The following is a 26,818-nucleotide window of genomic DNA, read 5'->3' as shown; positions in this document are numbered from 1 at the left end:
AATAATACAGATGGTTGTGAGATGGATGAAAACTGATGCATCAGCAACAGCGCGATCTTATGTAGAGTATAAAAATAATAAAAAATAAAATTTAATGTCACATTCATGAATCGCTTAAAATCATCGCTCAACATCAAAAAAATGCAAACAAGAGGAGACAAATTTGTGAGGATAATAAATTTGTAGTAGGGGGATGGCGTGTGCTGGTGACTGGAGGTTATATTTTTGGGGCTTAATACTTATTCTATACATAATTACGATTGGGAGCCAGCTACGCTCGATCTGTTTGGATTCCGCTCGATCCGTCTGGATTCCGCTCGATCCGTCTGGATTCCGCTCGATCCGTCTGGATTCCGCTCGATCCGTCTGGATTCCGCTCGATCCGTCTGGATTCCGCTCGATCAAACTTCACAAAAGTCTAAAAACATTCAAAACTGCCCATCGGCAGCGCACTCAACATTTCATCATTTAATCCAATTAACAGCTACTTGTCGTGCCTCATAAAAAGCCACAAAGTAAAAAATGATGTTCATGACAATCATGAGCCTACAATCAGTGCAATTGCTGATATTTTTGTGCAGATATACTGCTGATTAATTTAAGCAACAACTAGAATAAGCTTCAGCTTTAAGCTGAAGGTAACCTCCTTTCTCTGACTCAGGTCATCCATAATCATAGGCGCAAAAAATTCTTTTTCTTGTTTTAATTTAATTAAAACATTTTTAAATCCCTTGACAAGCCATGGCTATTAAAGAAAAAATCGAACACGAATGAGTTTATAATTGAATAGTAAATGGCTAAGCAACATAGAGCGGAAGTGAAAGTAAAGAAACTATTACAATAACATTGTGTACATTAAGATGTCTTTAATCCGCTTTACAGATATCTCTATAGACTCGATTGCAAAAAAAAGAGAAGCCGAAAATCAATAAATTAAAATCAATACACGATTAACAGTGTGGCACTCCAGTTGATGTTGTTGTGCTTTTTGGCTTCGATGCTTTAAACACCAGCCTTGACCCACTTCCATCTTCAACAACTGCCGCGTCGGATTTTTTGTGTTGTTTATTTTCTCATAATTATACGCGTTTAACTCGATGAAAAAAAGCCGGAAATTCTGCAACAACTTTTTTGTGTAAAGTGGATGGAATGTATTTTTCAGCAATTGCCTGTTCGCTATTCATTTCTAATGATGAATCTTGTAATGTTGTTACACAATGAAAATGATCCATCTCGTTGAATATGAGAAAGAAGTTCGGTAGACAGGCATAGTCATGATTCTACATACAAAATTTCCTTTTACATAATCTCCGAGACGTTTGACTCAATGACCACTTGGGGTACAATGAATGCCTTCACTCATAACAGCAAGAAGACACAATTTTTATATTTTTTTGCAATGTGTCACTTCCAGTTTCATGATTTTGTGTCACCTAATCTCACAGAGCACAGCAGTCGCTTCTTGATAGATTAATTTGTCTAGTTCTGTTTTTGGATGTCAGCATGATAACTGAAATTCATGTCAAAACAGTAAGGTGACAAATTAATAATCTCAATTGTTTTTTGTCGCTGATTTTGTTCCATACGATTAACTGTAAAGACTTGATGCTACTTAAAACTATTTTCAAACTATTTATGTTCCCATTGCAACTATCGAACTGTCTGTGACTGAACAAATTTTCTTCATGCTTTTTTTATCACATCATCGGATGTCGAGGACATTTTCGTAAAAGACGAGAAGAAGTAAATAATGTTTATTCAAATTTTCTTTACGCGCAGACATAAGTAATAAAAAGTTTGTTCCTTCTTAGAATAATTTATTTTTATTCTCAAGTGGATGTTCGCTTAGTTTTAGGGCATTTGAGTTTTTAACGGCTTTTTGATATTTGAATTTGAGCAATTTGCAGCCAACTTCACTTCATTTCAAAATTCTAAAATTTCAAATTTTTAACGGATTTTGAATTTTTCTGAATTTCAAACAATTTCAAAAAATATCAAAAAATTGAAGCTAACTTCACGTCAATGAAAAATTTCAAACCCCCAAAAATAACGACGTAAAAATTTTCCAATTTGTGAAAATGTGAAAATTCCAAAGACATGAAAAATGAAAAGTGAAAATTCCTATAAAAATACAATATTATTATTATTGTATACCACAGCACAGCAGTTGAGTAGTTGCAAATTTTTTGTTCATTTTTATTACTCAACACAGAACTTTCCTTTGTTCTGCTGTACGCCAACATATTTTCAATTCCATTCAACCACTATCATATTCACACAGAAAAACTAAAGACTATGTTCTATATATAAGCATAAAGCATATATAAGAAAAACTTCATTTTCAATAGTGAAAATGAAACAGTTGCCGATGTAAAAGAAAGGAGGGAATGAGGATGTTGGAGTCGAGTCAGGCAACTAACACAGCAATAAGAACGAGGAAATTTCCACCCAAACGCCTCATCAGTGCGAATGGATGGAGAAAAAAATTCCTTTTTTCACTTCACACGATATACACAACCGAAAAAAAAAATGGGGGAAAATGTCTAGTCGAATTGATTTCCCCATTCCGCATGGCATTTTCCTTTCCTTTTGGGTTGTCGAGAGTGGGTTGATCCACCGAGTGGGCGATAAAAAATATTTTCACATTTTCCATCTCGTTCATGCACATTGGAAGGCTGCCTTTTTTATTCCATTCCAGCCGTTTTATTTTTGTTTTCACTCCTTACTTACCCATAAGAGAAGTAAACGAAAGCTTATTCGTGAAAAAAAAGTGCAGTTTTTCTTGTGGTAGTGAGTCACACATCCCAACAAACGGAAAAGTCGGTGGCCGCATAAAAACTTTTTTATTCCTTCTTATTCTGTTGTGTTGGGGATGAATTGAGCTTGGCATATTCATATATACAGTGAGAATGCAAGCAGCAGAAGATGGGGATGGGTTAATTTAATGATGATAATGTTGGGATGTGATCCAACAACAACAATGAAGCTTCCACCGACTGTACATAAAAAAGAGAATTTTAAAATGATAGTGAAAGAAAATTGCATAGCAGCTGAAAAATGAAAACGAGAGTAGAATATGGTTATGGATGTAAAAGTAGAGCTGAGGTTCTTCTCGTTGCATGTGCATGCATTTTCTACAATTGGCAATGCTTTCACACTCACACGTTCACTTTTTTGCTGGAATTTCTAATTTTTTTCTGTTATCAAATGCTTAATTTCTCTTTTTTTTATTATACACACTTTTTCTTAGCTTGGCACTGCATGCAATCTATTCTTAATGCTGTTGATGATTATTACATACGATATCTCTTTCAATCTCTTGTAATATTTTACTTGTTACAACTCAATGAATCATTTCTGATTTTTTTTCTTTGCATTTTCTTGCTGTATGTTTAACATGATAATTTATGACTAATTCTCGTGTGGCTTACATTCTTGGAATGAATTGTTGCTTTTTCTTGCAACTGTCAATTTGAATTTTTGTTTGACTTGAATTTGAAATTTTGAAAACCGTTAGAAATTTTGATTAATTCTCATGTAGCTTACATTTTTGAATTTATTTTCCAACTGTCAATTTAAATTTCAGTTCAACTTGAAGTTGGCTTTGGAAATTTTGAATTTGAATTTTTGAAAACCGTTAGAAATTAATTCAAATAATTCTTCAAATTTAAGTTTGTATTTTAGTTCCATATTAAAGCTACAACCTCAAATCTACAAGATACATCCCATAAAAATAATTCAACAGAAAATTTCACCTCCCAATTAATCTAATTAGATCCTCTATCCTCACTCAAAAAAACAGTAATCCTCGCCACAGAATGGAAAGTAAGCATAGAATAACGAAGCGCTAGAACAAGCAATGAGAGAATCTCCCCACATAATGATATTCATTTAAGTAAAGCATCCCAAACATTTGCACATTAGATCCTTATCTCGTGATAAATATCATATATATACATATGTAAGTACGCGGCAAACAAGAGTGTCAATGTACTCGACTAAGGTGATTTATGCCATACGTGTTGATTAAACATGTTATAGCTCTCTACATGAGTTGAATTTTATGTTCGTTGGCTGCTAGAATTTTAAAATTTTATCCATGTTTTTTTGACAAACTGCTGTTGCTGCCATTGTCGTGTATTGCTTTTAATTAACACCCGTGGGATATGAAGTGCACCAACAATGAGAATTTTGTGCTTCTCGTTCACTTCATTATTATTATTATGATCATCATCATCCCCCTTGTCGCTCCATTAGCCCACCTACGAAATGCGAATAAACCATCAGACAAAAAATGGAAATTTTTTTATTTTTTTTTCAAAATGCAAATTCATTCAATTGTGAAATCGAGTTGGTATGATGATATTATGACGGTGGCATGACACAATATTCATGTCAGAATTTCTAAAATAAAAAATGTTTAAAAATTTCGTAACGTCCTAAGTGCAGAACAATTGATGACTGTTGATAGTACAGATAGAATATTCAAACTTATCCAGTGACTTCAGCGCATCTGACTGACAAAAAGCTTCAAAACAATTTAAAACATTTTATAATTTAACGGATTTTCAAAATTCAAAAATTTAACGATCGACAAAAATTCAAATTTTCAAAGTTCAAAATTTGAATTTTGAAACCACGTGTTTTTACCATATTTAATAAAAAATCATTATTTTAAGAGTTAAAAGATAGTTTTAAGCTTCAATATCAATTAATACTTAAGAAACTAAATAGCAAAGAGCAAATACTTCAAACTCGAGCTTTCTACGATGTCTGGTTGTCGAGATTTAGTCATTTAGCCATTCAATCTGCCCTTTTCTTTCTAAAATTGTAGCTAAAAAAAGTAAAAATTAATGTGCTCGTTAAATGAAATCATTAATAGCGGATTAGCATAGTTGAATGAAACAGAAAAATATTGTGTATATGTACAAAAAAGGTTGGAATTTGGCAATAGACAAAAGCAGACATATGAATGAAATAAAAAAAAACTATTTCCTGAACGCGTACCGACAACTTGTATTTCCGTTATTTCCATTTCATTCCAACTGAACCATGGCTGAGCTGTAAGCTAAAGACAAGCATGTGTATATGCCGCAAGCTTTTAACAATACGACTACACATCCACAACTGTATGAATAGAATATTGTTGTATTTCATCATAAAAAAAAGAAGTGAATTTACATTTGGAATATTAATAAAATTAAGACTTGACTCGTAAAGTGTCATTATTGCCACCCATAAGTAAGTATGGGTGCACATAGTAAAAAATTTCATTTTTTTTTTTTTGAATATTCACGAAAATAAAGTTAAAGAAAAGAAATTTGCAACTGTAAATTCTTTGCCAAAAACTGACTCATTTGTGTATATGGATATACAACAAAAAATTTCATTTTATTGTCAATTTGGACTTCCAACAAACATTTTTTTACATACAACCTGCAATTTCCGCAACAATAAAGGTTAAATCAATGACTTTTAGAGGAGAGACGGTGTGAAGTCATATGACGTCGTTCAATAAATTCCGTGTTGATGATGAGGATGTTGTTGTTGTTGCTTGCCTGCTTGCTTGATGATTCCAAAATTTAATAAGCCAGCAATAGTAACAGGCAACAAAGGAACAAAAAATTATTCTGGAATATTTTAAAAATAACAAATTTGACTTTTGTTTGTCCACACATGTAAGAGACATGAGAGGAAGGCAAAGAATAAGAATCAGGCAATAAAATTCCCGAAAATTGTGTGGGGATTTGTATTGCGCTTCTAAAATCATTAGTCAAGATAAAAGTCAAATAAATTAGCTGATCCGTAAAGTGTTATAAAATTGAGTGTAATTTTATGCTTAACATCTTCCGTAATGCTGCAATTTTTATTTATTTTCAATGGAAATGTTTCATCATCATTTGTAATTTTCACTTCTAAGCCTTCTCTTGATGTGTTTTGCAAGCTTCCTCAACACTCTTTTTTATTTCTTTTGGGTATGGTTTGTTGTTGTGCTGGATTTTGATGGAGATTGGGATGTTATGTGATCAGTTTGGGTCTTAATTTCATTTTAACGACTTTCAAAATTTTAAAATCATTCAACAATTTTCAAAATTTCAAAAAATTTAACGATTCTCAAAAAATTCCAAAAATTTAACGGTTTTCAAAAATTCAAATTTTTTAAAATTGTCAAAAATCTAAAAATCAACAAAAAAGAAAGTTTTCTCCAAATTTGGACTTCCTGCTCAATCATTCACCTCCCAATTACCCCTTTCAACTCCGCCAAACCCTCCAACTTACCTTTTTCAACTCAAAATACTCAAAAAGTAGCAAAAAGAATTAACATTTTTTCAACATCAATTCAAAGAAATCAAATAAAAATTGCTTTGTAATGTTAACATTATGAGTTGGAATTGACGCCAAGCGTATACAGCACGTACTTACATCAAAAATTCTCCTATTGTATTAGCGAAAATAAAAAATAATCTTCAATAAACTACTTACTTTACAGACACAAATACAACTCAATAATCCACAAAGTCTTTACCTACATTATTTCTTGCATAATGACTTCTTTCAACAACAACGTGTGCTACTCTTTAAGCTTGCGTATAGTGTGGCGAAAGTATCCAAAAACTGAATATGATGAAGAGAAGCATGGAATAGAGAAAGAGAAGTGGAAACAGTCACAACAATGTCTGCAAAAAAAAGCATTTTTGTTCCACATTTTTTTGCTTCTTTTCATCTCGTTTTTGGGCCTTTCATCATCAAGCCGTCCGCTGATCTACCGACAATAATAATTAATAAATGCCATACATGTTTCGATCTCTATCGACACTATTTTTGTGGTTGGACTTTTATGGATATTTAAATATATACTTTTTATGATTGCAAAACCTCTTTTTCGGCGATGGCAGTCAATTAATCAAAGGAAACTGTGTAAAGTTGGGAAACAGGTTTTTGTGTGTGCCAAATTGCAGATTTTTGACTCTTTATGTAATTGACGTTCATTGAGGCATTCTTATTACTTTTATTACGTTGGCAACGTGCATGACATATTCATACATCCACATGCTGTACAAACAAGAAATCAATTAGGATGATCAAATTTCATTAATCACAAAATTCACTTTTTACTTCTTCTTGCAGATACTGAAATTCCAAGTCAGCTACCAATATCTCAATCACCAAGCCCGCCACCGCCCCAACAAATTGCACATCAACAAGCCCACAGAATTGTACAGGAGCTTCAACAACAGCAACAGCAACAACAACAGCAACCACATGGCTTACAAAATGGTCCACAACATCAACATAGGCCATTATTGCACGGACTGTTAAGTGGAACACACATTTCACAATCATATCATCGAGGTTATAGCTCATCAAGTACAGGTATGTTGATAAGAAGTAATAATTAATTAAATATTTTTATTTTATGCTGTATAGAGTCTTTTTGTGAGCCGCCGACGGTCGATAAAATGTTGAGAAAAAAAAATAAGAATCAAAATGACCCTTCACAATGACCTTGCTTGAAAAAAAAAATCTTGTTCCTTCCTTTCTTATTCTTTAATAAAAATGATTAATGACCATTTCTGCGTCTTGTTCCTTCCTATCAAGCTATGCTGAATTTCAAATGAAAAATTTTTAAACGACAATTTTTGTCGCATTTGCTTCCGAGAACGGATTTTGAATGGATATGGAATAAAGGGTTGACTATTGTCCACTTCCATTAAGAAATCTCGCGCGCATACAAAAGAGAAAATAGCCTTTAAGGAAGACGGCCTTTCCTGGTCAACATTTCATTCAAGTTTTTTTCGTATTTATTTTTATTAGCACAACAGGACTGTCAATTCCTTTATATCCACATTGAGTTCCTGCTTTTCTTCTTCTTTTCACTTCTATTCCTTGTACTTTTTGCGTTAGGAAATTTGATATAAAAAAACTGGAATTTATTACTGCATATAATCAACTGCCTGTTGAAATTTACTGCCAATTTCTTTTTCTTTCTATTCCATTCATCCTCTGACTGCCTGTTGAAATTTATTAAAATATTATATTTGATTTATATCCACATATTCAGTCATGAATTGAGGTTGGCATACTACACGGGAAATAAGAAAAAATTTTTATGCCTTTTTGCATGCTGAAGAATTTGTTTTAAAGGCATAGAAATTCTCTTGGTTGGGTTTGTTTGGATGTTAGGTCTGGTATTTAAGGGTATGGAGTCACTTCATGCATATAGTGAAGTAAAGATGCTGTATGGCTGTCTTAGATGGTCTGTTTTGGAGTTTTGTAGCTGAAATGACATATTTAGCAACAATGAGCCTATCAAAGTAGTTGAATCCTAACAGACAGAAAGTATGTCCATAATACTGAGGATATTGAACTATACCAACTGACCTGAACAGTCTATGATGCGACAATTACCATTTCTTGCCATAAATATGGATCGAAAGCAATCTTCACGTAACCATCAGGACATTCTCACGTCTTGCGGTCAACATGTCGATATAGCGGTTCCCTAGAGACTATAATATGCTGCTCAAGATGAGTATACTCATGAGTACGCTTATTAAGGTGAATATGCTCGTTTAATGTTGACAGATGGTGCCTCTATGCTGGAAATGAAACTAACTCTTGCATTGCCGGCTTATATACCGAGTGCTATTAATTGATATCCATCATAGCCAAACGATCCCCATTCAACAACCTTTTTTGTGACGTCCATGGTTGATTGAATGTTTGCAATAAGACTTGCTTCTTTTTTTTGAAGGGCCGAAATTCACTTTTCATTCCATCTCGTCCTCTCAATACGCCCGAGGACGCGAGAAAATAAAAAAAAAATGGCAAGCAAAAGTGGCTTTTATGTGCCCAAAATATACAGACACACAATGAGAATGAAAAGTTTTGTTGTTAAAAAATCAATTTTTTTATTTTTGAGCTGCTCGCTATACCCAAGAAATGGCCTCGAGATATTTTTTCTTCCCATTGAATCGGATCAAAATATTTTGATGGAAAATTCTCTATAATTCTCTAAAATGTGGCCCCGGAATGGCCAGCATTAAGACATTGACAAACAATGTTTAAGAATAAGATCTTTAATGTCCATCAGCCGGAAAGAATGTCCGTTGAACATTGTCCACTTTTGAGATTCTCATGCGTGAGAAAAAAAAAAATCGGAATCAGAAGCTACAGCAGCAGTAGCATTAGTCACTTTCTATGTTTCTAACCCTTTTTTTACTGCCTGTGTGTCTGTCAAGAGAAATAATTTTCATCTGGCGGGTACCAAGAAGAATCTCAGTGTGATATCCGCAAAAGTAAATAGCCAAAACGAAAGGATGAACTGGAACTGGAACTTTATGATGTGAGAAAACAACAAGAAGGATAGAAAGGAATGAAATAAAATATTTAATGGACATCATATTTCATTTTATTCCGCATCAATTACATTATCCTTTTCTCATATGTCCTTCAAAAAAAACGGCAGGAAAACAATGCCTTTGCTTAGATTTCGATAAAGTCCGAGCAATTGTCCGAGCAATTCCCCCTTCAGCATTTCCATATCTCGTTGAGTAATAATAAAGAAAATAAATATTAAAAAAAAACTGCAAACAGAATTAAAACCCTTCCTTTCTTCCGCTTACCCTTCTTCTTTAAATAACATATTCCTTCCTTTTACCTTCTTGTTCTTCTCCTGCCTGCTTTATGTCCATTCACTCTTTTTATTAAATGAATGGCATTAGATTCGACACGTTGATCGTTACGATGACCACATCTGATTAAATATTTTTTATTCAATTTAATAAGAATAAGGAGATACTGGAAGTAAATTTTATGTGATGGATATAACTAACTTCTATGTCTTATGTCTATGTCCACAAAAAAGATTTATTTTTTAGTTCATTATTGTTAAATTTTCAGTTATTTATTGAGCATTATTAGATATTTTTTTATTGTGGAACTGGATTTAGTGCCTGTCGACCATTTTTAGACACGCATATGATGAATATTTGCCCGCATGCATAATCCTTCCATTTTGTGTCATACAAAATAATGAATTTTATTCACACATTGCATTTATTTATTCAATAAATATCGAGTATTTAATTCCATCAAGTAGCCTGAATAAACTCTTTCAAAAACATCCACAACAATAGGATGATGACAGAAATAACATCCAACAAAATGCAATAATAATGATTGAGAAATGTGCAAAAAAGAGAATGCAATTGGAAACCTAATAAAGCATTTGAGTGATTCAATGACAAACAATAAATATTGTGGATATTTCTGCTCAACTAAGTGTCCTTAATTTACATCTGTCTTATCCCTTTTTTATTTCATCTTTATTCTTTGTCCGTACCACCAGTTGATATTCTATGCAGCTTACTTAACTCTCAATTTTATGTATTTTTTGATGGATCAGGTTCCAATACATGTGAAGATGTCCCTAATCCTTTTTGTAAATAATTCTATGCCAATGAATTTGATCCCTTTTCTATTGTATTATTAACTTCTACTTCTACTTCTTCTATGTCCATTTTTCTATAATATTTGCTTATTGTCGAGAATATCCCAATTCTATAACTAATCTAAAAAGCAAATGTGTGTAAATTTCGGAATCGATTATGATGTTGACTTGCATAAAAATGTCTATCCATCCCTTTGATGTGGCAATGTGCAATCAATATTAGTTTATTGGGACGATATTTGTGTTCCCTCTTCAAAATTCCTTTCTATTTTTGTTGTGGGTGCAGCTTTCAAAAAAGAAAGGAGATTGTTACATATGTACACATATGCAATTGTTGCAGAATCATCATCGGGACTTTTGTGTTTATAAAGATGGGAGGATGATGGAAAAAAATTAATTTATTTTTAAGCATCTGATGGGTTTTGTGGTTTGTTTAGATGCAAATTGAATTTTTTGTGTGTACTGGATCTTTTGTGAGAGCTCTGATCTCATTATTTTGATGAATTATGGCTGCTTCAAGAAAAAATCTTGATTATTGGTAATTTTGATGATTTTAAGTGCAATTTTCACTTACCAGACGTTTTAGACAGCTTTGGTTTGAAGCTTTAGCTTCTAATTATCGAGTTGTTGGCTTATAGCCTAGTTTAAAAGCTTTGAACTATTTTTAATTGCTTTATTTAATAATTTTCCAATTTTTACACCAAAATAATTCACGTGTTTTTTGCCCTTTTGAAAATTTGAATTTAATTTGGTCGTTATTTTTCAAAAAAAATTTTGAACGTTAGATTTCTTACAAATTTTAAGTTCCTTGATCAATATTAAGAAGAATTTGAGCATATTTCAACTAATTCTGATCAAATTCAAACCTAATGCCATTGAACTACAGCCAATTAATGCATAAATCCACATCCAAAATGTATTCCACGTGTGCATGCATTTAAATTACAATTTAATAGCCAACAAAGGTGATTCACACATACACAAAATATAAAAATTTATTAACAAGAAATGAAGAAATCTTTTTTTAATAACCGAATTTCATTTGCATTGAAATGCGAAAATTAGCACCTCAAAAACTCGCAGTTCCGTAATTTTGCATATGTCCAACAAAAAATTTAGGTAATGAAATTGCAAATATTTCTTTTGTGTTAAACTGACAGACGAGAGGCAAGAAGGCATGAAGAAATTGCAACTTTTTAAGAAGATTGATGGATGTTCCAACAACTTTAAAAGGATTCTTTTTTGTTGTCCCACAAAGAATTTCTTCCTATTAACCTTATGTCTTGTTGTTCTACATTTCATCTTTACTGCATTGCGAAATAATAGCCGAGTAAAGAAGTCGGTAATTTCTATTCTATCTCAATGAGGCCCAATGGCAATGGGAAGGAAGAAGATATATGAAAGAATGTTTCTAGGTCAACAAAGATGAGAAGCGTAGGATTATTGTAAACATATTTTGAGGAAAGCATAACATTTGCCGACTCAGAAGAACATAAAACATTTACGGACAATGGAAAATCCTTTTTTATTTTTATATTTTCAAGAGAGCAGGTTGTCGGACGAGTAACAAATCTTTATTTTTTTGCTTTCTGCTTTTTTTTTTGTGTGTGAAGAGAAATGGCAAAATATTTTCCATTGTTATTTCTATCATCGTTTGGTAGCTCTTATCCCTTCTAAATGTCAAAATATGAAACATCAAATGGGGTCATTTGGTTATGATGTACTGAAGTTAGGGACGGAAAAGGGAGCTGTGGAGATTCGGAGCAATTTGCAATAAGTTCAAAAAAGTCGACAATTAGTTCGAAAAAGTCGACAATTAGTTCGAAAAAGTCGACAATTAATTCGAAAAAGTCGACAATAAGTTCGAAAAGGTCGACATTTAGTTCGAAAATCTCAACAATTTGTTCGAAATTTCGATAAAAGGATCAAAAAACAGCTCGAAAATTCGATATTATTTTGAAAATTCGATAATAATTTCGAAAATTCGAAAATAATTTCGAAAATCCAATTTTTATAAAGTCTTAAATGGATGAAATTGCCATAAAAATAACACCAAACCTCATTTACAAACCTCCCCCAAAACAAAATATTCAGATTTAATTTAATATTTTTCACAACAACAAAAAAGAAAAGAGTTGCAAGTCAGATCTTTTAGCTATAAGTAAATTTCAATATGTCAATGAGATTGCATTTCCTAAACCTTAGTAATGGAAAATAAAAAGGATTTATAATAATTGAAATTGATATCATATGTGTTATTGTGGGTACATGACTACGATCATTGATGATGATGTGAACAAAAATCCTGGGAAAAAATAAATTTTTGGAATGAAAAAAATATCAATCAATAAAAAGGTAAATAAATTAAGATGAAAACAACCTGAATTTCATCTGCCCTCGCAAAAATCTTGAGAAATTTTTATTTTTTTGAGGGAATAAAAATCCCATCCGGTATTTATGGAAGAAAGAAATTTGAAAAAAAAAGGATTTTTATTTTGGAATAATAAGAAATATTTTTTGATATCAAAAAAGGCACCTGTATTATTTTAGGCATCAATAAATGTATATCAAAATTGACTGATCCATTCGATCGTCATAGCTATAAATTCTATAGAAATATTTAGAGCGAAAGAAGGTTCGAAATTATTGAATTTCAAATAATGCAGTTGCAGGATGGAATTTTAAGTATAATTATTGCGAAAGGATAAAGTCCTTAACGATCTAGTCCCGCTGAGTTTTGTTAGATGCTGTTGTAAAAACATAAAAACAGTTGTATGTACGATGAATAGAAGAAAGGTATCATTGTGGGGATATTTAGTCGTTTATTACAGTCGAAAGAGACTAAAAGTCTCCAACAATAGAATAAAGAGTAATTTAGCAGTAGCTCTAATAAAAAAATATTCCCTTTAATGATTCCTGTTCAGTTATAAAGCCATAAAAAACAAAGTTATTGCAATTTCTATTGGAAGGAAAGAAATCCCTTGCTGGGAATGCACTCTTTTCATCGTCTTAGAAGAAATGTTGCAGTCATACATACAGAAGGGGTCAGGTAAAAAAAACCCTTTTACACATTCAGCTCATACTTTATACGTCTGCATCAGCAGCAGTCTTTAAATTGGAAAAGGTGCATTTTATCGTTGTGTCCCTCATTTATACATATCGTGCTTATATGACGTTATTATAAAAAATATAATAATGAATCCACTCTCAATGGGTCTTTTGATTCCTTTATACTTCTCAACTACTTTTGCTTCTCCTTAATTCCACAGAAAATATTTTGATTAATTTTTTTTTCTTCATTTTTTATTATTAGAAATATTTTCAATAACAGAAATATTTCCAAATCTTGCAGGATCATTGCCACCAAGTCCAGCTGATAGCGGCGTTTCCGATGTAGATAGTTCAAGTAGTGGAAATGGCCAACCAATTTGCAGTGACGAGATAAAGGCTAGATTAGGATTATCTGGAACAACATCAACACCAAATCAATCACAACAACAGCAATTGCCACCACCACCGCCAGGAACATTCTTACATCCAAATTTCTATTCACAAGCACCATTGCGAAATTTATGGAACAATAGGAATGTTTCATGTGAGTATTTTTATTTTTTTTGCAACCCCTCCTAATATTCTATTACTTGTTATATAATGGCGACGATGAGTTTCTACGTGTAAACAAGAAAAATTGCATTTTTTTTGCGGATATCTGACGATTCTCACATGGAATTCACAATTTTTTTCAAATATTTATTTAGCCACAGTTTATATTAAATTATCATCATAGTTCCTTTAAATATTTGCTCTTTTTTTGCCAAATGTGCAAAATCTAACGCTCTTCTTATCGTCATGGAGAAATTTTTGCTTTACGTTACTTAATATGTATTGTATACGGAAAATAAGATGAAGCTGTTGAAGATTAGATAAGGTAGCTCTATTGTGTTGAGATGCACGTGAAAAATTTGAATAAGATGTTATGAAATTTGTGATTTTAAAGTCAAATTTGTTCAATTTTCATGTTTTTTGCAAAAACCGTTACAAAAAAGTTTGAATTTTCAAAATTTGCAGTCAACTTCAAGTCGTACAATTTCATTGTTTACAAAAATTCAGAATTTATCAAATTTCATTAAAATAAGTGGTTAAACTAGTTAATACTCAATTTAAATCACTATTGCTGCATCTATAAGCATTGCCTTAATAAGACAAAGACGCAGGAAGCTGAAAATTCGTGAAATTCACAAAAATATTGCAACTTTACAGAGTTCGCTGACCAAAAATTTTCCATCAATCATTTACACAAAAAGCAGTGACAAATTAACAATCATCCGTTGCAAAAAAAGCGTTATTCACAGCCGCACAAATCTTAAAAAATTCATCTATAAATCTCTTGACGTGTTACACGTCGAAATATTTTATGCAGCCGAAAAGAAAAGTTATTTAAAGAATCAAAAAAAGAATATTTTATGGCGGATGAAGATACTTTTTTTTTACGTACAAAATTTCATTATAATTATAATTTTTTCGGATATGAGTGAATGAGTGAGCTGAAAAAATGCGCCAGCTGGCAACGATAGTGAAAATACACAAAATAATTCATTCCTTTTTGTGCTTCATATGAAAAATATTTTTTTTTATATAGAACGTGAAAAATGCAAAATAATAATAATAAATGAATAGCACCCGCATCGTGAAAGTGAAATTTAGATCAACGCATTTGCGCTGCTATGTATCGTCGTAGAAAAGAGAGAGAGAAGTAAAAAAGTGCGGGAAGAAAAATGTATTAAAAAGAGATTAAAAATACATTGCACTCTTGTATGAGTGACTTGAAAAATAAACTTGACATGTAGAAAGAACCGCGAAAAATGTTTTTTTGGCAGCCATTCCTTCATGTGTGAATCAACATAACGATGAGAAAAAACTTTATTTTTCTTGTTCTGTGTGTGCGGAAAATTTTGTCATCGACGCAGAAGAGAGAAAAATTTTCTGTCGGCACAAATTAAGCAAATTGTGGTAGGCAGGAAGAGGAATGAGTCAGCGATGATATATCGATAAGAAGATAACTTCCTTGTGAATGTCAAGGTTGACACATGAAGAATTTTCAACATTTGCAAAAAAAATCTGTGGCACAGTTTCATGAATTAGGCCGAATTAGTAGCGATTAATTTTGCATGTCCTCAGTCATGCTGTCCACAGTCCAAAAAAAAATTTCACTTTCATGTTGTATAGTCACAACATGACATGATTAATCGATCAGCACTGATGAAAATATGAAAATAACAACAAAATATTTCACTCGTCGACGTAGTCAGGCAAAGAATGTTGTATAATGTTCATAAACATCCTGTCCTTGATGGGAAATTTTAAATCATTCAAGCTTCAAGCTCATAAAATAAAGAAAAGTCTATCGATTATGTCTGAGTATTAATTCAGTCTATAAAGTTCTTCATCTTATCTGTTATTGTGGCTTCATATGAGGCGCATGAATTTTCGTCAGCCATTTTAAAGTCATTTCCCCTAACTATTCTCAAATGCATCGATCATTATCCCTCACTGTGCTACTCATTTCCAATCGATAACCCGAGAATTATTTTCATGTCAAGCTAGTCACATAAATGTGGGCCATAATATGAGGCCATTATTTTATGTGTCCATTATTAAGTGATCATATATCGATTGTATACAATTGAATTTCCCATGATGGCAGCAGCACTAGAAAAAATAGAAAGAAAAAAAAATCAATTTTAATTTAGCATTTCCTCAATTGACATAATACAGATACACAAATACTCATTGTGAATGACGGAATAGAAATCTACGAGAAAAATCGATGCGACCACCAATGCAGTGAATATAGGTCGTAAATTGTCTTTTAAGCCTTTTATTAACTCAATAAGGTAGTTTTGTAGTAATACAAAAGCAAGAATAAGTAGGTAGGACAACGCGACACCTCTAATCTTACAATCAATTAAATTCCAACCCAAAAAGTATAGTCGCTAATCTTCCTGTATGCTGCCGATATGCTGTGAGAAAAATAATAAATCTTTCCTGCTCTATTATTATCTTATGTACATTCATTCCTTTTTTCTTATTTTTCGCGAGATTTTCGAGATTATTTTTAGCTTAAGTCTCAAGTGTATTGCTTGATGCCTTTGCTTTCTTCTTCTCATGTTTGAGAAAAATGATCTTGAAAAAAAATTAGTTTTTTAAATAATTTTGGATGGAGAAAATCTTATTTTATTTCTTGGGAAATGATTAGGGTTAAGGAAGGAATTTAAAAGGTTAATATTTGATTAAAAACACAGTCAGCACAAAGGAAATGAGAGAAAAAAATTCGGATTAATTGTTTTCCTTAATTTTCTGTGCTGTAGGAGAAAATAATCATTAAAAATTTAATGGGTATGAAATTCTTTTTTGCACAAAAATTGATAAGAAGAGGTTTTATGGGAGTTTTACGGTCATTAAATTTTAAAATTGGTGAAATTTTTCAAGGTTTTGGTGGATTAATAAGAATTTATTGAAATTTTTAACGGTTTTCAATTTAAATTAATGTCTTAGTTGGAGTCAACTTCATGTTTTGTCAGAAATAAAGCAAACTTCAAGTTTTGTCAGAAATAAAGCAAATTTCAAGTTAAAATTGCCAAAATTCAAGTAAAAATTGTCAAAATTCAAGTTAAAATTGCAAAAATTGAAGCCAACTTCACGTTTTAGATTTGAAATTTGAATTTATTGAAAATCAAAGCTAACTTCAATCTAAAACATTCAAAATTCATATAAATTTCAGTTTAAAACGACTAAATTTTCAAAAATCAAAGCCAACTTCATGTCTCAAAATCCAAAAAAAATTCAAAAAATAACCGTTAAAAATTCATTCAACTACTATAAATTCTGACAAAACAATCACAACATTAACCTTTGTTTCTTCCTCACAAAAAGGCACAAAATTAAAAGCGAAAAATAAATCCTTCAAGGTTAAGCCGCTTTTCACTTCTTTTTCATTCCTTTCCTTCATCAATTCTTATTTCCTTTTTTTAGAAACAAACAAGCAAAGAATTATACGGAAAGTGATACGTTAAACATTTAAAAACACTCACAGTTGGAACTGAATTTTTTTTGTGCTTGAAACATCGATCAAGAAGAGGAATAATGGAAAAGTTTTCAAGTTCTTCTTACTTAGCAGCTTTGTGTTGAGTACGAAAAAAAAAATAAAAAAAATTAGCGGAAGTCGAAAAGGAAAGGCAGTTATTTTTGTTATACAGTTTTTCACTCAACATCACGACATGAAAATTCATAAAAAAAATCTTTATTTTGAATTGTGAGATTCGTGGAAGTGAATACGTGCGTATGGATGTGATAAGAAGACAAAATTGATATGTTGGACATATCAATTTATATCTATAGCAATTGCCCACTGTTTGAATTCAATCCTCACTCATTCTGTTGACTTTTCAACATCTTCATGCTTCTTATTTTATCACATGACTCAATTGTCATGTATTACATAAGTATGCATTGCTATGGTGACACAAAAGGAAATTTTTAAGACACGTGGAATGGAAAAGCATGAAGGAAGTTCCCTCAAAGCATAAATGTAAGCATAAAGAAATTGAAAAGCTGTCGTGTTACTGCCACTGTTGATTTTTGCTTGAGCCATTTTCATTACCAAGGAAATTATTCATTTTTTTTGTGCGCCCAAAACCTAAAGTCAAGTTGATGAAAAAGTAATGAGTCCCAGCACGTTTATAATGTGAGGTTTCTGTTGACTTTTTGGTACTTTTTTTTTGTTAATTAGATTTCTTTCTTTACATCCAATAATTTTTTTTAAAAGAATTTTTCTTCTGTTTATTTTCGCATAAAAATTAAATTTACACTTTTTTTTCGCTGAAGAAATTTTCAGTTCCTTCATTTTTCATGTCTGTAAAAAATGTGTGATGATTAAATCAAGGCGCCAAATCTCATTTCTTTTCTTCTGTTCAAACAAAAATTCTCACGTCTATCAAAAGAAATTATTGAAAAAAATTACAATTAAAAGAATGTTTTGTCTGACATTTGGAAGTAGAAAGGAAGTTGGAATCGAATATCATAATTTAACGGATTTTTGAAATTTGAAATTTTCGATTTCGTTAAGAATTTCGTTAAAATTGTTCAAACTGACATTTCTTGAATGAATTTAAATTTTAAAAATACGTTAAATTACAAATTGAGTCAAAATTTTCAAAATTCCTCAAAAAGAGCTGAAATTCAAATTTTAAAAATACGTTGAATTGGGCATTGCTTCAAAAATTGTCAAAAATCCTCAAAAAGCAAGAAAAATTTAAATTCTAAAAATCCGTTAAATTACAAAAGTTCTCAAAGTTGTCAAAATACTTCAAAAAAGTAGAAAATTTTTAAAATCCAAAAATACGTTGATTTCTAAAATGCCTCAAAAATTCCCAAATTGCCTCAAAAAACCAGGAAGCAACATAAATCACTCAAAATTACATAACCTCAAAAGTCATATTAGCAAAAAACCCACCAGCCAAGCCGAAATAATCGCCATCACATTCTTCAAAAAGAGAGCCGCGTACAGAGAAATTTAAGAGGAAACAGACGGCAGCATGTTGATCCATTCATTCAAAAGATAAAAATCACGACTTTTGGCTTTTAAATCCATGCGAAAAAATAAAATATCAAATAATTTAATATAAAGGAAAAGAAAGCCAGAATGAGATCTTATTTAATAATATTGCGTAACTGCATTATTTTACTAATTTTGTTGTTGCAGTAGGTCAGTAAATGAATTCCATTCCCCCTTCTTTTTTTATATTCTGCGTATTTTATGAATCAAGAGACGAGGAAAAAAGTAACTTTTTGGCTGCTTGTAAAATTGATATTATGTATACAGTCAGGCCTGGCTGTAATGTACATTATTACAATCATGTACTCTCTCTTTCTTCTTCTGGTTCCTTCTTCTTACTTACTATTGCGTTACTTCTTTTTTTGGGCATTTGTAATCGTGTCAGTCGTGTCGACAATTTTTTATCAATTCATGCCAACTGTTTAACTTCTTCCTGGAACCAGAGTGTGGCCGTCTCAAATTCGAGTTTTTCGATATTAGATTGTCGAAAAATTCGAACATTTCGAACTTAACCCATTTTAATATAAAAATGTACGTTACGAACAAAAGCTAGAGTAACGGTCAAAAAAAATTTGAATTTTAACGGTAATTTTTTTTTTTTTGAAAAAAATTAACGGTCGTTTTTGAGACAGCCACACTCTGCCTGGAACAATTGGAATTGAGACAATTTTTATGATGTAAATATTTAAGTTGATTAATAAATATTTAAATTAATTTATTAGACATGAATGATTGCCATTATCTTGGTACAGGTGTTGAAGTCATAAATGGCTTACATGCTCACATCTCTTTTCATGAGACACGAGTAATTGAGAATTGAGGAACTAAAACAAATACACAAAAAAAAAATGTTGTTTCTTCTTATTATTCACAATGTTCTGTTTTAAAAAAAACCAGCTACTTGTCGCCTTTACAAGTGTAGTTTTTGTGTATTTTTGTGGCTGACAATCAGCATTTTGTTTGTTCATTATCATATGGAGATGCTACGTTGGCCACTGATGTGAACGTATGTGAATATGTGAGTTGGATTGGGAAGTGGGATGGACAGATGTTTGGAGACTGGGATGTTGGGTATGGACAGACATAACCTCAAAATATTCAAAAAATTGGGAAAAATTGTCAAAAATCCTAAAAAATTTGAAATTTCCAAAATCATCCATCACAAACCAATTCATAGACACCCCACACACAACGACAGTTTTATATCCATTAACATTTCCTCAAAAACAGAAGCTCCAGCGAGCAAGCAGCACAAAAAAAAAACTCCATAATGATACACAATAAAGTTGATTAAATTTGCTGTTTATTCACATTTTGTGATGTTTTACTCGAAACAACAACTAAGGAACGAAAGAATCAACAATTGCTACCGCTGCAAACTTCCTTTTGAGAACAAAAAATTCTGTGTCTTCTTCATCTTTTGCAGACTTTTATTTTTTGTGCAAGGCACATTTCAAGTTTTCAACCTTTTTTCCTCCTTCTTCTCTTCCATTCTCTCCGTCTGCATATATAGCAGGCCCCGATTTACATTCCCAAAAAAAATTGAGGAAATGTTTAGAGACAAAACGAGAAAATCAGAATATAAATTCGCGGTGCGCGCACACATGGAATAAAAATTCCGACACATGTTGCTGCTTTTTCGAGCCACAGAATTGATTGTCCATTCGGGACTGAGACAGACAGACAGGCCGAAAAAGAAGAGCGTAGAATCAAATAATAGGAACTAAATTGAATACAAAAGGGTTCCCGATCATAATCATTCATTTTTTGTGTGCAATTCTTACTCATGCCTGCCTGGATTGACATGCATAAAATTCATATTTCTTGCTTATTCACTGAATCCAAGAAAAGGCAAATGACGACGCTGACACGGTCACGAATTATAATCGCCGTCTAATTGTAACAAATTGCCGATTAAAGTCCGACAGACTGGCTGGGCTGCTTCTCATGGAGTGCAATGATTTAATATTTCCCCCAAATATTCTCTGCCTTCTTGTTCGCTCGTGTCTAAATTTTCGCCGAGTGTCTGTGTCGGAGCTCAATAGATTAGTATTATAAAAAGTAAATTTTTCATTATTGTCTCGAATGCCTGCAAAAAAAAAATAACACAAAAAATTGTTAAGAAGAGACCGATTCGATTGAATAAACATGCAGCATCAGCGAAAGAAGATTGTTTATCGATTATAATGACGATGGATGATGATAGTGAATTGAGAAAAAAGATGAAGAACGAGGAAAGAGAAGTTTAAAGAGGGAAACAAGATGTTTAGATGTGAGGTTGAGGATGATTTTTGGTTTTGTGGATGAAGCGCAATTTTTGTGACAATTTTCCGTACTGGATCTTGAAATTTTTGTAATTTTCTATCAAGTCAAGCATCTTAAAGGCATCCAACAGCACCAAACTGCCCAAAACAACCATAAACCAGCCATAAACATCTTCTGGAATTATAAATTATCTCGATACGGCAATGAAGACCAAGCACAACTGCTTCTTATTCCACGACGCGATTCTTCTCAATTATTGAATTCTCTTTCCTTTCATAAAACAAGAAGTGAGCATTTTTTGTTCTTCCTCTTACTTCGCTAATTCTGTCGAGACGCAAAATAACTTTTCATTTCAAGTATCAAAAGTCATCATTTATAGAATCGTAGACGGAATGATAATACAAGAACAAAATAAAGGAACGCCTACGCGATGTATGCTCGATAAAAAGTCATAAAAATACTTGAATTTTGACTAAATATTCAAAAAAAAATCTGAGTACAGACAGTGTCTTTAATTGAGACATTCTGAAAGTCAGTCCGGTTTCGCTTACTCGTCAAAGTCATTAGACAGTAGAGTGAAAAATACATAATGAATGGACGTGGGTTCATTGAATTATGAAAGGTCTCAGAAATTCAAGACGTAAAATCGTCGAAAAGAATTAAAAGTTAGCAAGTCAAAGCCATAGAAATCAGGAACAAGCTACTAAAATAAATTGTAAATATTTTTTTCGCACTTGTTAAATTATTTAATAATTCTTTTGTGTTGACATTCTACTGAGGAATAACAAACAATTATGAAACATGACGGATGAAATTCTATTCAAATGAGCGACCTTTTTATGGCTGATTATGGATGGAGATCATGTAATTTCTTTTGATTGTGTCATTTGGGTTGGAAATTTGTGGGAAAATGTTAAGATTTTGAACTAAGAAGGCGAATTCAACGGACTTTTTTGAATTTTTCATTGGAATTTCAAAAATTGTTACAAATTTTGAATTTTTGACAACCGTTAAAAGTTTGAACTGCTCTAAATTCGAAAGATTTTGAACTTTGTCATTCGTTAAAATTTTGAATTTCTAAAATCCGTTAAAGTTTTGAATTCCAAAAATCCGTTAAATAAAATTTGACACAAAAACTCATTTACATCCAAAAATATTCGCAACAATAAGTCAGATATCAAAAATTCTCATCACAAAATAGACCCCAAATAGCAATTAAATCCAACATAATAGAATCAGCGGAAGTTCTTTGAACATTTATTTCGTGCGTGATTATAAAATATTTATGTGTAAATTCAATTCATTTGTTAAAGTATGTATGACTACATGACGAGCAGAATAGCCAGTAACAAGCCATTCAGTCTATTTAAAGCCACTCATCTCATCAAACTGTCTGTCAAATGTTGACAATTTTTTTTTTACGGCACAAAACCAAAAAATTGATGTTCTGTGTTTGCCATTAGATCGTTTCTTATTTCCCGATTAATTTGCATTTTAAATGATATAAGCAGGAATAAGAAACAAAAAAAAATCTTGTTCTTAATTTGAAGGCTTATTGGAATCCAAAGAAACGAGTTCAAGACTTGTGGTTTTTTAAAAATTTATCACGAAAGAATCTAATCGGAATGGATTAATAAAAAAATGATACAGACACTAGTGTGAAATTCTCCAATAAGAATCATCTCCGAATGTGGACGGAGAAGAAGTGAGGAATATAAGAATGTGTGTGCAAGTCAGGTAAATAAACATTGATCGGGACTTTGCATTTATACCGTTTACTCTCCTCTCTTGTCTCCCTCATTCTATGCCTTCTTCTTCTTCCCCTTTTTTTAGTTTAAACTACAAAAAGGCACATTCATATACACGACTGTGCTGTATTTTTTTTTCTTCATCTTCTTTTTTCCTGCCTCATACAACTCACATCGACGGACGGTATGTGTACATACAATATGTTTGTTGTTGTTGTGTGACCTTCAAGTATGCGCAAAGACGATGATATGTCGATGACCAGTCACACTATCGAATGAGTAAGTGAGTCAGTCAAATATATGCGAACTTCACATACATATAGTTCCGCTGTCCGAAAATAATATGACTTGTGTATTCTCGCTTTTTTTTGCGTATATTGTCATAGATAAGAGACGACGGAGGCAATAGAAAAAATCATTCTAAATTGCTTGTTGTCATCGTTTTTTGTATTGTTGTTGTGGAGTATTTGCGTGCTTATAACGAGCCCACTTTACATATCATATTATGACTACTTTAGAATCATCTTCTATACCATTGTTTTTTATCTTGTTCTGAATGAATATTTATAGATGTTTTCTCGAAGTTAATTAAATAATTCTGATGATTGTGTAGCGGTTCCGTTTGGTAGAGGCTTGAAATTTGGATTTAAATGGGTAGAATTATGAATTTTTAGATTTAACGGTAAATTAAAATTTGAATTCTAAGAAATTGCAGCCAACTTCACTTCAAATATTCAAAATTTTTGTAACGGTTTTTTGAGAATTTCTTCAAATATTCAAATAGTAAATTTGGAGATTTAACGGATAATTAAATTTCAAACTCTCAAAATTTGAAGTCAACTTCATTCTAAATATTCAAAAATTTTGTAACGATTTTTCATGAAAATTTCAAATTCTACAATAATAAATTTGGATATTTAACGGTAAAATAAAATTCAAATTTTAAGAAATCAAAGCCAACTTCACTCTAAACATTCAAAAAATTCCATAACGGTTTTTCATGAATTCCTTGAAATTCTGCAATTATTTAAATTAAATCCAAAACATCCATTACTTCAACAAGCTTTGTTAACATCTTATTAGCAAATAGAACATTAGCTACTCAGCAAGTGTTTGAATAGTCTTAAAAATTCCTCAATCACAGTTAGACACACAAAAAAGAGTTAAGATAAATATTCAATTATTATTTTTGAGTTTCGACTACCAAAAGTCTGACTAAGGTTCATGTGATTCTTGAATGGGGTACAAAACAGAAGTCGTGATTTAATTCCATTACTAAAAAGGTTGTGCAACAATAGCAAATTTTTATTGCTAAATCGTGATAAATAATACAAAAATAAAGGCAAGAAATGAGGCATTAAACTGTTGATTGTACTTCCATTAATTATATATATTTTTCGTCCATAATATTCATTCTTCCTGTTTATAAATTGGGAACAGCCTTCAGATATATTATTTTTTGCATGCCTGGATTCGTCAAGGATCTTCCCATTTTCATGCCTATCTTCTGTCTCTTTCTGTACAGTCAACAAATGTTCCGAACAACCCGAAGCAACAATTGGCTAATCTATGCACATTGCAATGCATAAAGAAGTGCGTATATACACATACAGTCATGCATGTATGTATTTTCACGATGCGTACATGATTGTGTGTGTGCCTAACCTTCACCTTGACTATTCAAATCTATGCGCGATGCGACCGAGTTTATTTTTGAAAGTTGACCACAAAAATAGACACAAAAAAAAAAATACGCGAAGGAAGCGATAAACTTTTTGTTGATATTTTTTTTGCTGACTTAATCATGAATCTCACTAGCCGAGTGTGGCATCACAATTTTGATAGAGTAATTTACGAACAGAAAATAGGCGCAAAATAAATGACGGAAATGATAACGTGCAATTTGAGAGTATGGAGCATAAAAATGTTGATGAGAGCAGTTGATCATTAAATTGCACACTCTAATGTGCCTCATTTGAGGTATATAATAACCACAAAATAGCATTTTATTATTCACTCTCATTTTGCAAGCCACAAGACCGTGGCTATTGATTAGACTTGCTTTCAATCGTTCTCATTGTTATAACTTCATTCTTCCTATATCTCTATATATTGAGACTCACAGCCAGCAAAGAAGAATATTATGCATTATCGACAAACAGTTTTCTTTCGTCTGTGTCTGCGTGAATATTAACTGCGAGTACGAAAACATTAAGTAAGAATGAAATTCACTTCCCTTCTCGATCAGGCATGGCATGTATATATATATATCTACTTATTGTGCAACAGCTCACATAATCATCATCGTCTTCGTTTCTTTACTTCAATCTAGTTTGCAGAAAGCAAAGTATGTAGATAGCATCGAGGCATCTAAAAGAGAAGCAGAAAAAAATGCGAATTAAAGGAAATGAAGTAAGAAAAGAAAAATGGAACAAGACAGAAGAATTCTGAAAGTAAAAGATGTTATTGAGGATGGGAGCCCTTGAGTGGATTTTGAGATGAATTTTTCAAAGTCTGAAAAGTTCAAAAATTCATTTGAAAATTTTCAAAATTCAAAAATCCGTTGAAAATATTTGAATTCTTGGAATTCGTCACATTTGAACTCCAAAAATCCGTTGAAAAAGTTTGAACTTAAAACTTCGTTAAAAAAATTTGAATTCTTAAAATCCGTTGGAAATGTTCAAATTTCAAAAATTCGTTAAAAATTCAAATCAACTCAATGCATTTAAAAATCAAGTTTGCCATGCAAAATCTGGCAAAATCCATCAAAATATCCAATAAAAATGCACAAACATTAAGACCATACAAGGGAAATAAGAATATCCAGCAAGCAAAAAAATATGTTTATAGATTATGATCATACTGCATTAATCCTGCACATGATTGCATATAAATAATAAACAACAAAATGCAAAGCTGCAATGCCTTTATAAATAATAAAAAAAATACCAGTTAATGTGTTTATAATTAAATGCACATCATCTCATAATAATGATCATCTACAGCCTATCAACATAGATGCACAAACAACACAGACTGATTGTTGTGGAAGTGAGGCGCATGATATTTAAAAATACGCCGACCAAAATTGCAATCTTTAAAGTACATAAAAATAGCAGGCAGGCAGGCAGTCATTGAGATAGAGAGAAAATAGAAGACAGCAACAAATCAATTATTTTACATTTTTTTTATTAACAGTACATAAGCAATAACAAAATATACACAACAAACGAGCTAGCAAGGCAACAAGCAGCATGACCCTGAATTCGAGCAATACACTCGGCAGCGCTCTACGCGGAGAGTACAAGGCGATTTGAACGAAACGACTACAAGCATGAAAGCAGTATACACAACACTGCGACACTACAATTCAAAGCCAACATTGATCGATAATGATATTCCGCTTACGAAATTACGATTTTTTTTTGTGCCACTGCTGTTGCTTCTTCTTTTTTGTTTATTTGAAATGCAAAAAAAAAAAAAAAAAGTTTGTCTTATCGCAATTGCCTTCGTTCGCGCTCCACAAAAAATGATTACGGACTGATGATGATTGTGGATGAATAAAAAAAGGGAAATACACGTGATGTGAAAAAAAATATCGTGATTATTGCACAGTCTGTGAATATTGAGGCTACTTAATGAGTTTTCTAAGGAATTATGATGATAATAGAGAATAGGAAGCTTATTGCTGACTATTTTATGTGCTAATCTTGCAAATTCTTTGACATTATCTCAGAT

General features: G+C 31.9%; 1 protein-coding gene across 2 annotated transcripts in view; it reads left to right on the top strand.

Moving 5' to 3' along the window:
* Eip74EF (Ecdysone-induced protein E74) overlaps positions 1 to 26,818 on the top strand; it is a 150,765-nt gene that overhangs the window by 119,633 nt on the left and 4,314 nt on the right. For both annotated transcript variants that reach the window (XM_070634224.1, XM_070634216.1), the window contains 2 exons: positions 7,129 to 7,374; positions 13,806 to 14,048. In XM_070634224.1, the coding sequence (XP_070490325.1) occupies positions 7,129 to 7,374; positions 13,806 to 14,048 (489 nt within the window). The remainder of the gene's footprint in view (positions 1 to 7,128; positions 7,375 to 13,805; positions 14,049 to 26,818) is intronic.

This window comes from Chironomus tepperi, unplaced genomic scaffold, assembly GCF_022539635.2.
Source record: "Chironomus tepperi strain 1889 unplaced genomic scaffold, CSIRO-AGI_Ctep_v1 contig_9, whole genome shotgun sequence".
Lineage (NCBI taxonomy): Eukaryota > Metazoa > Arthropoda > Insecta > Diptera > Chironomidae > Chironomus > Chironomus tepperi.
Note: the sequence above shows the minus strand (reverse complement) of the source record. Positions and strands in the feature narration are given on the sequence as shown.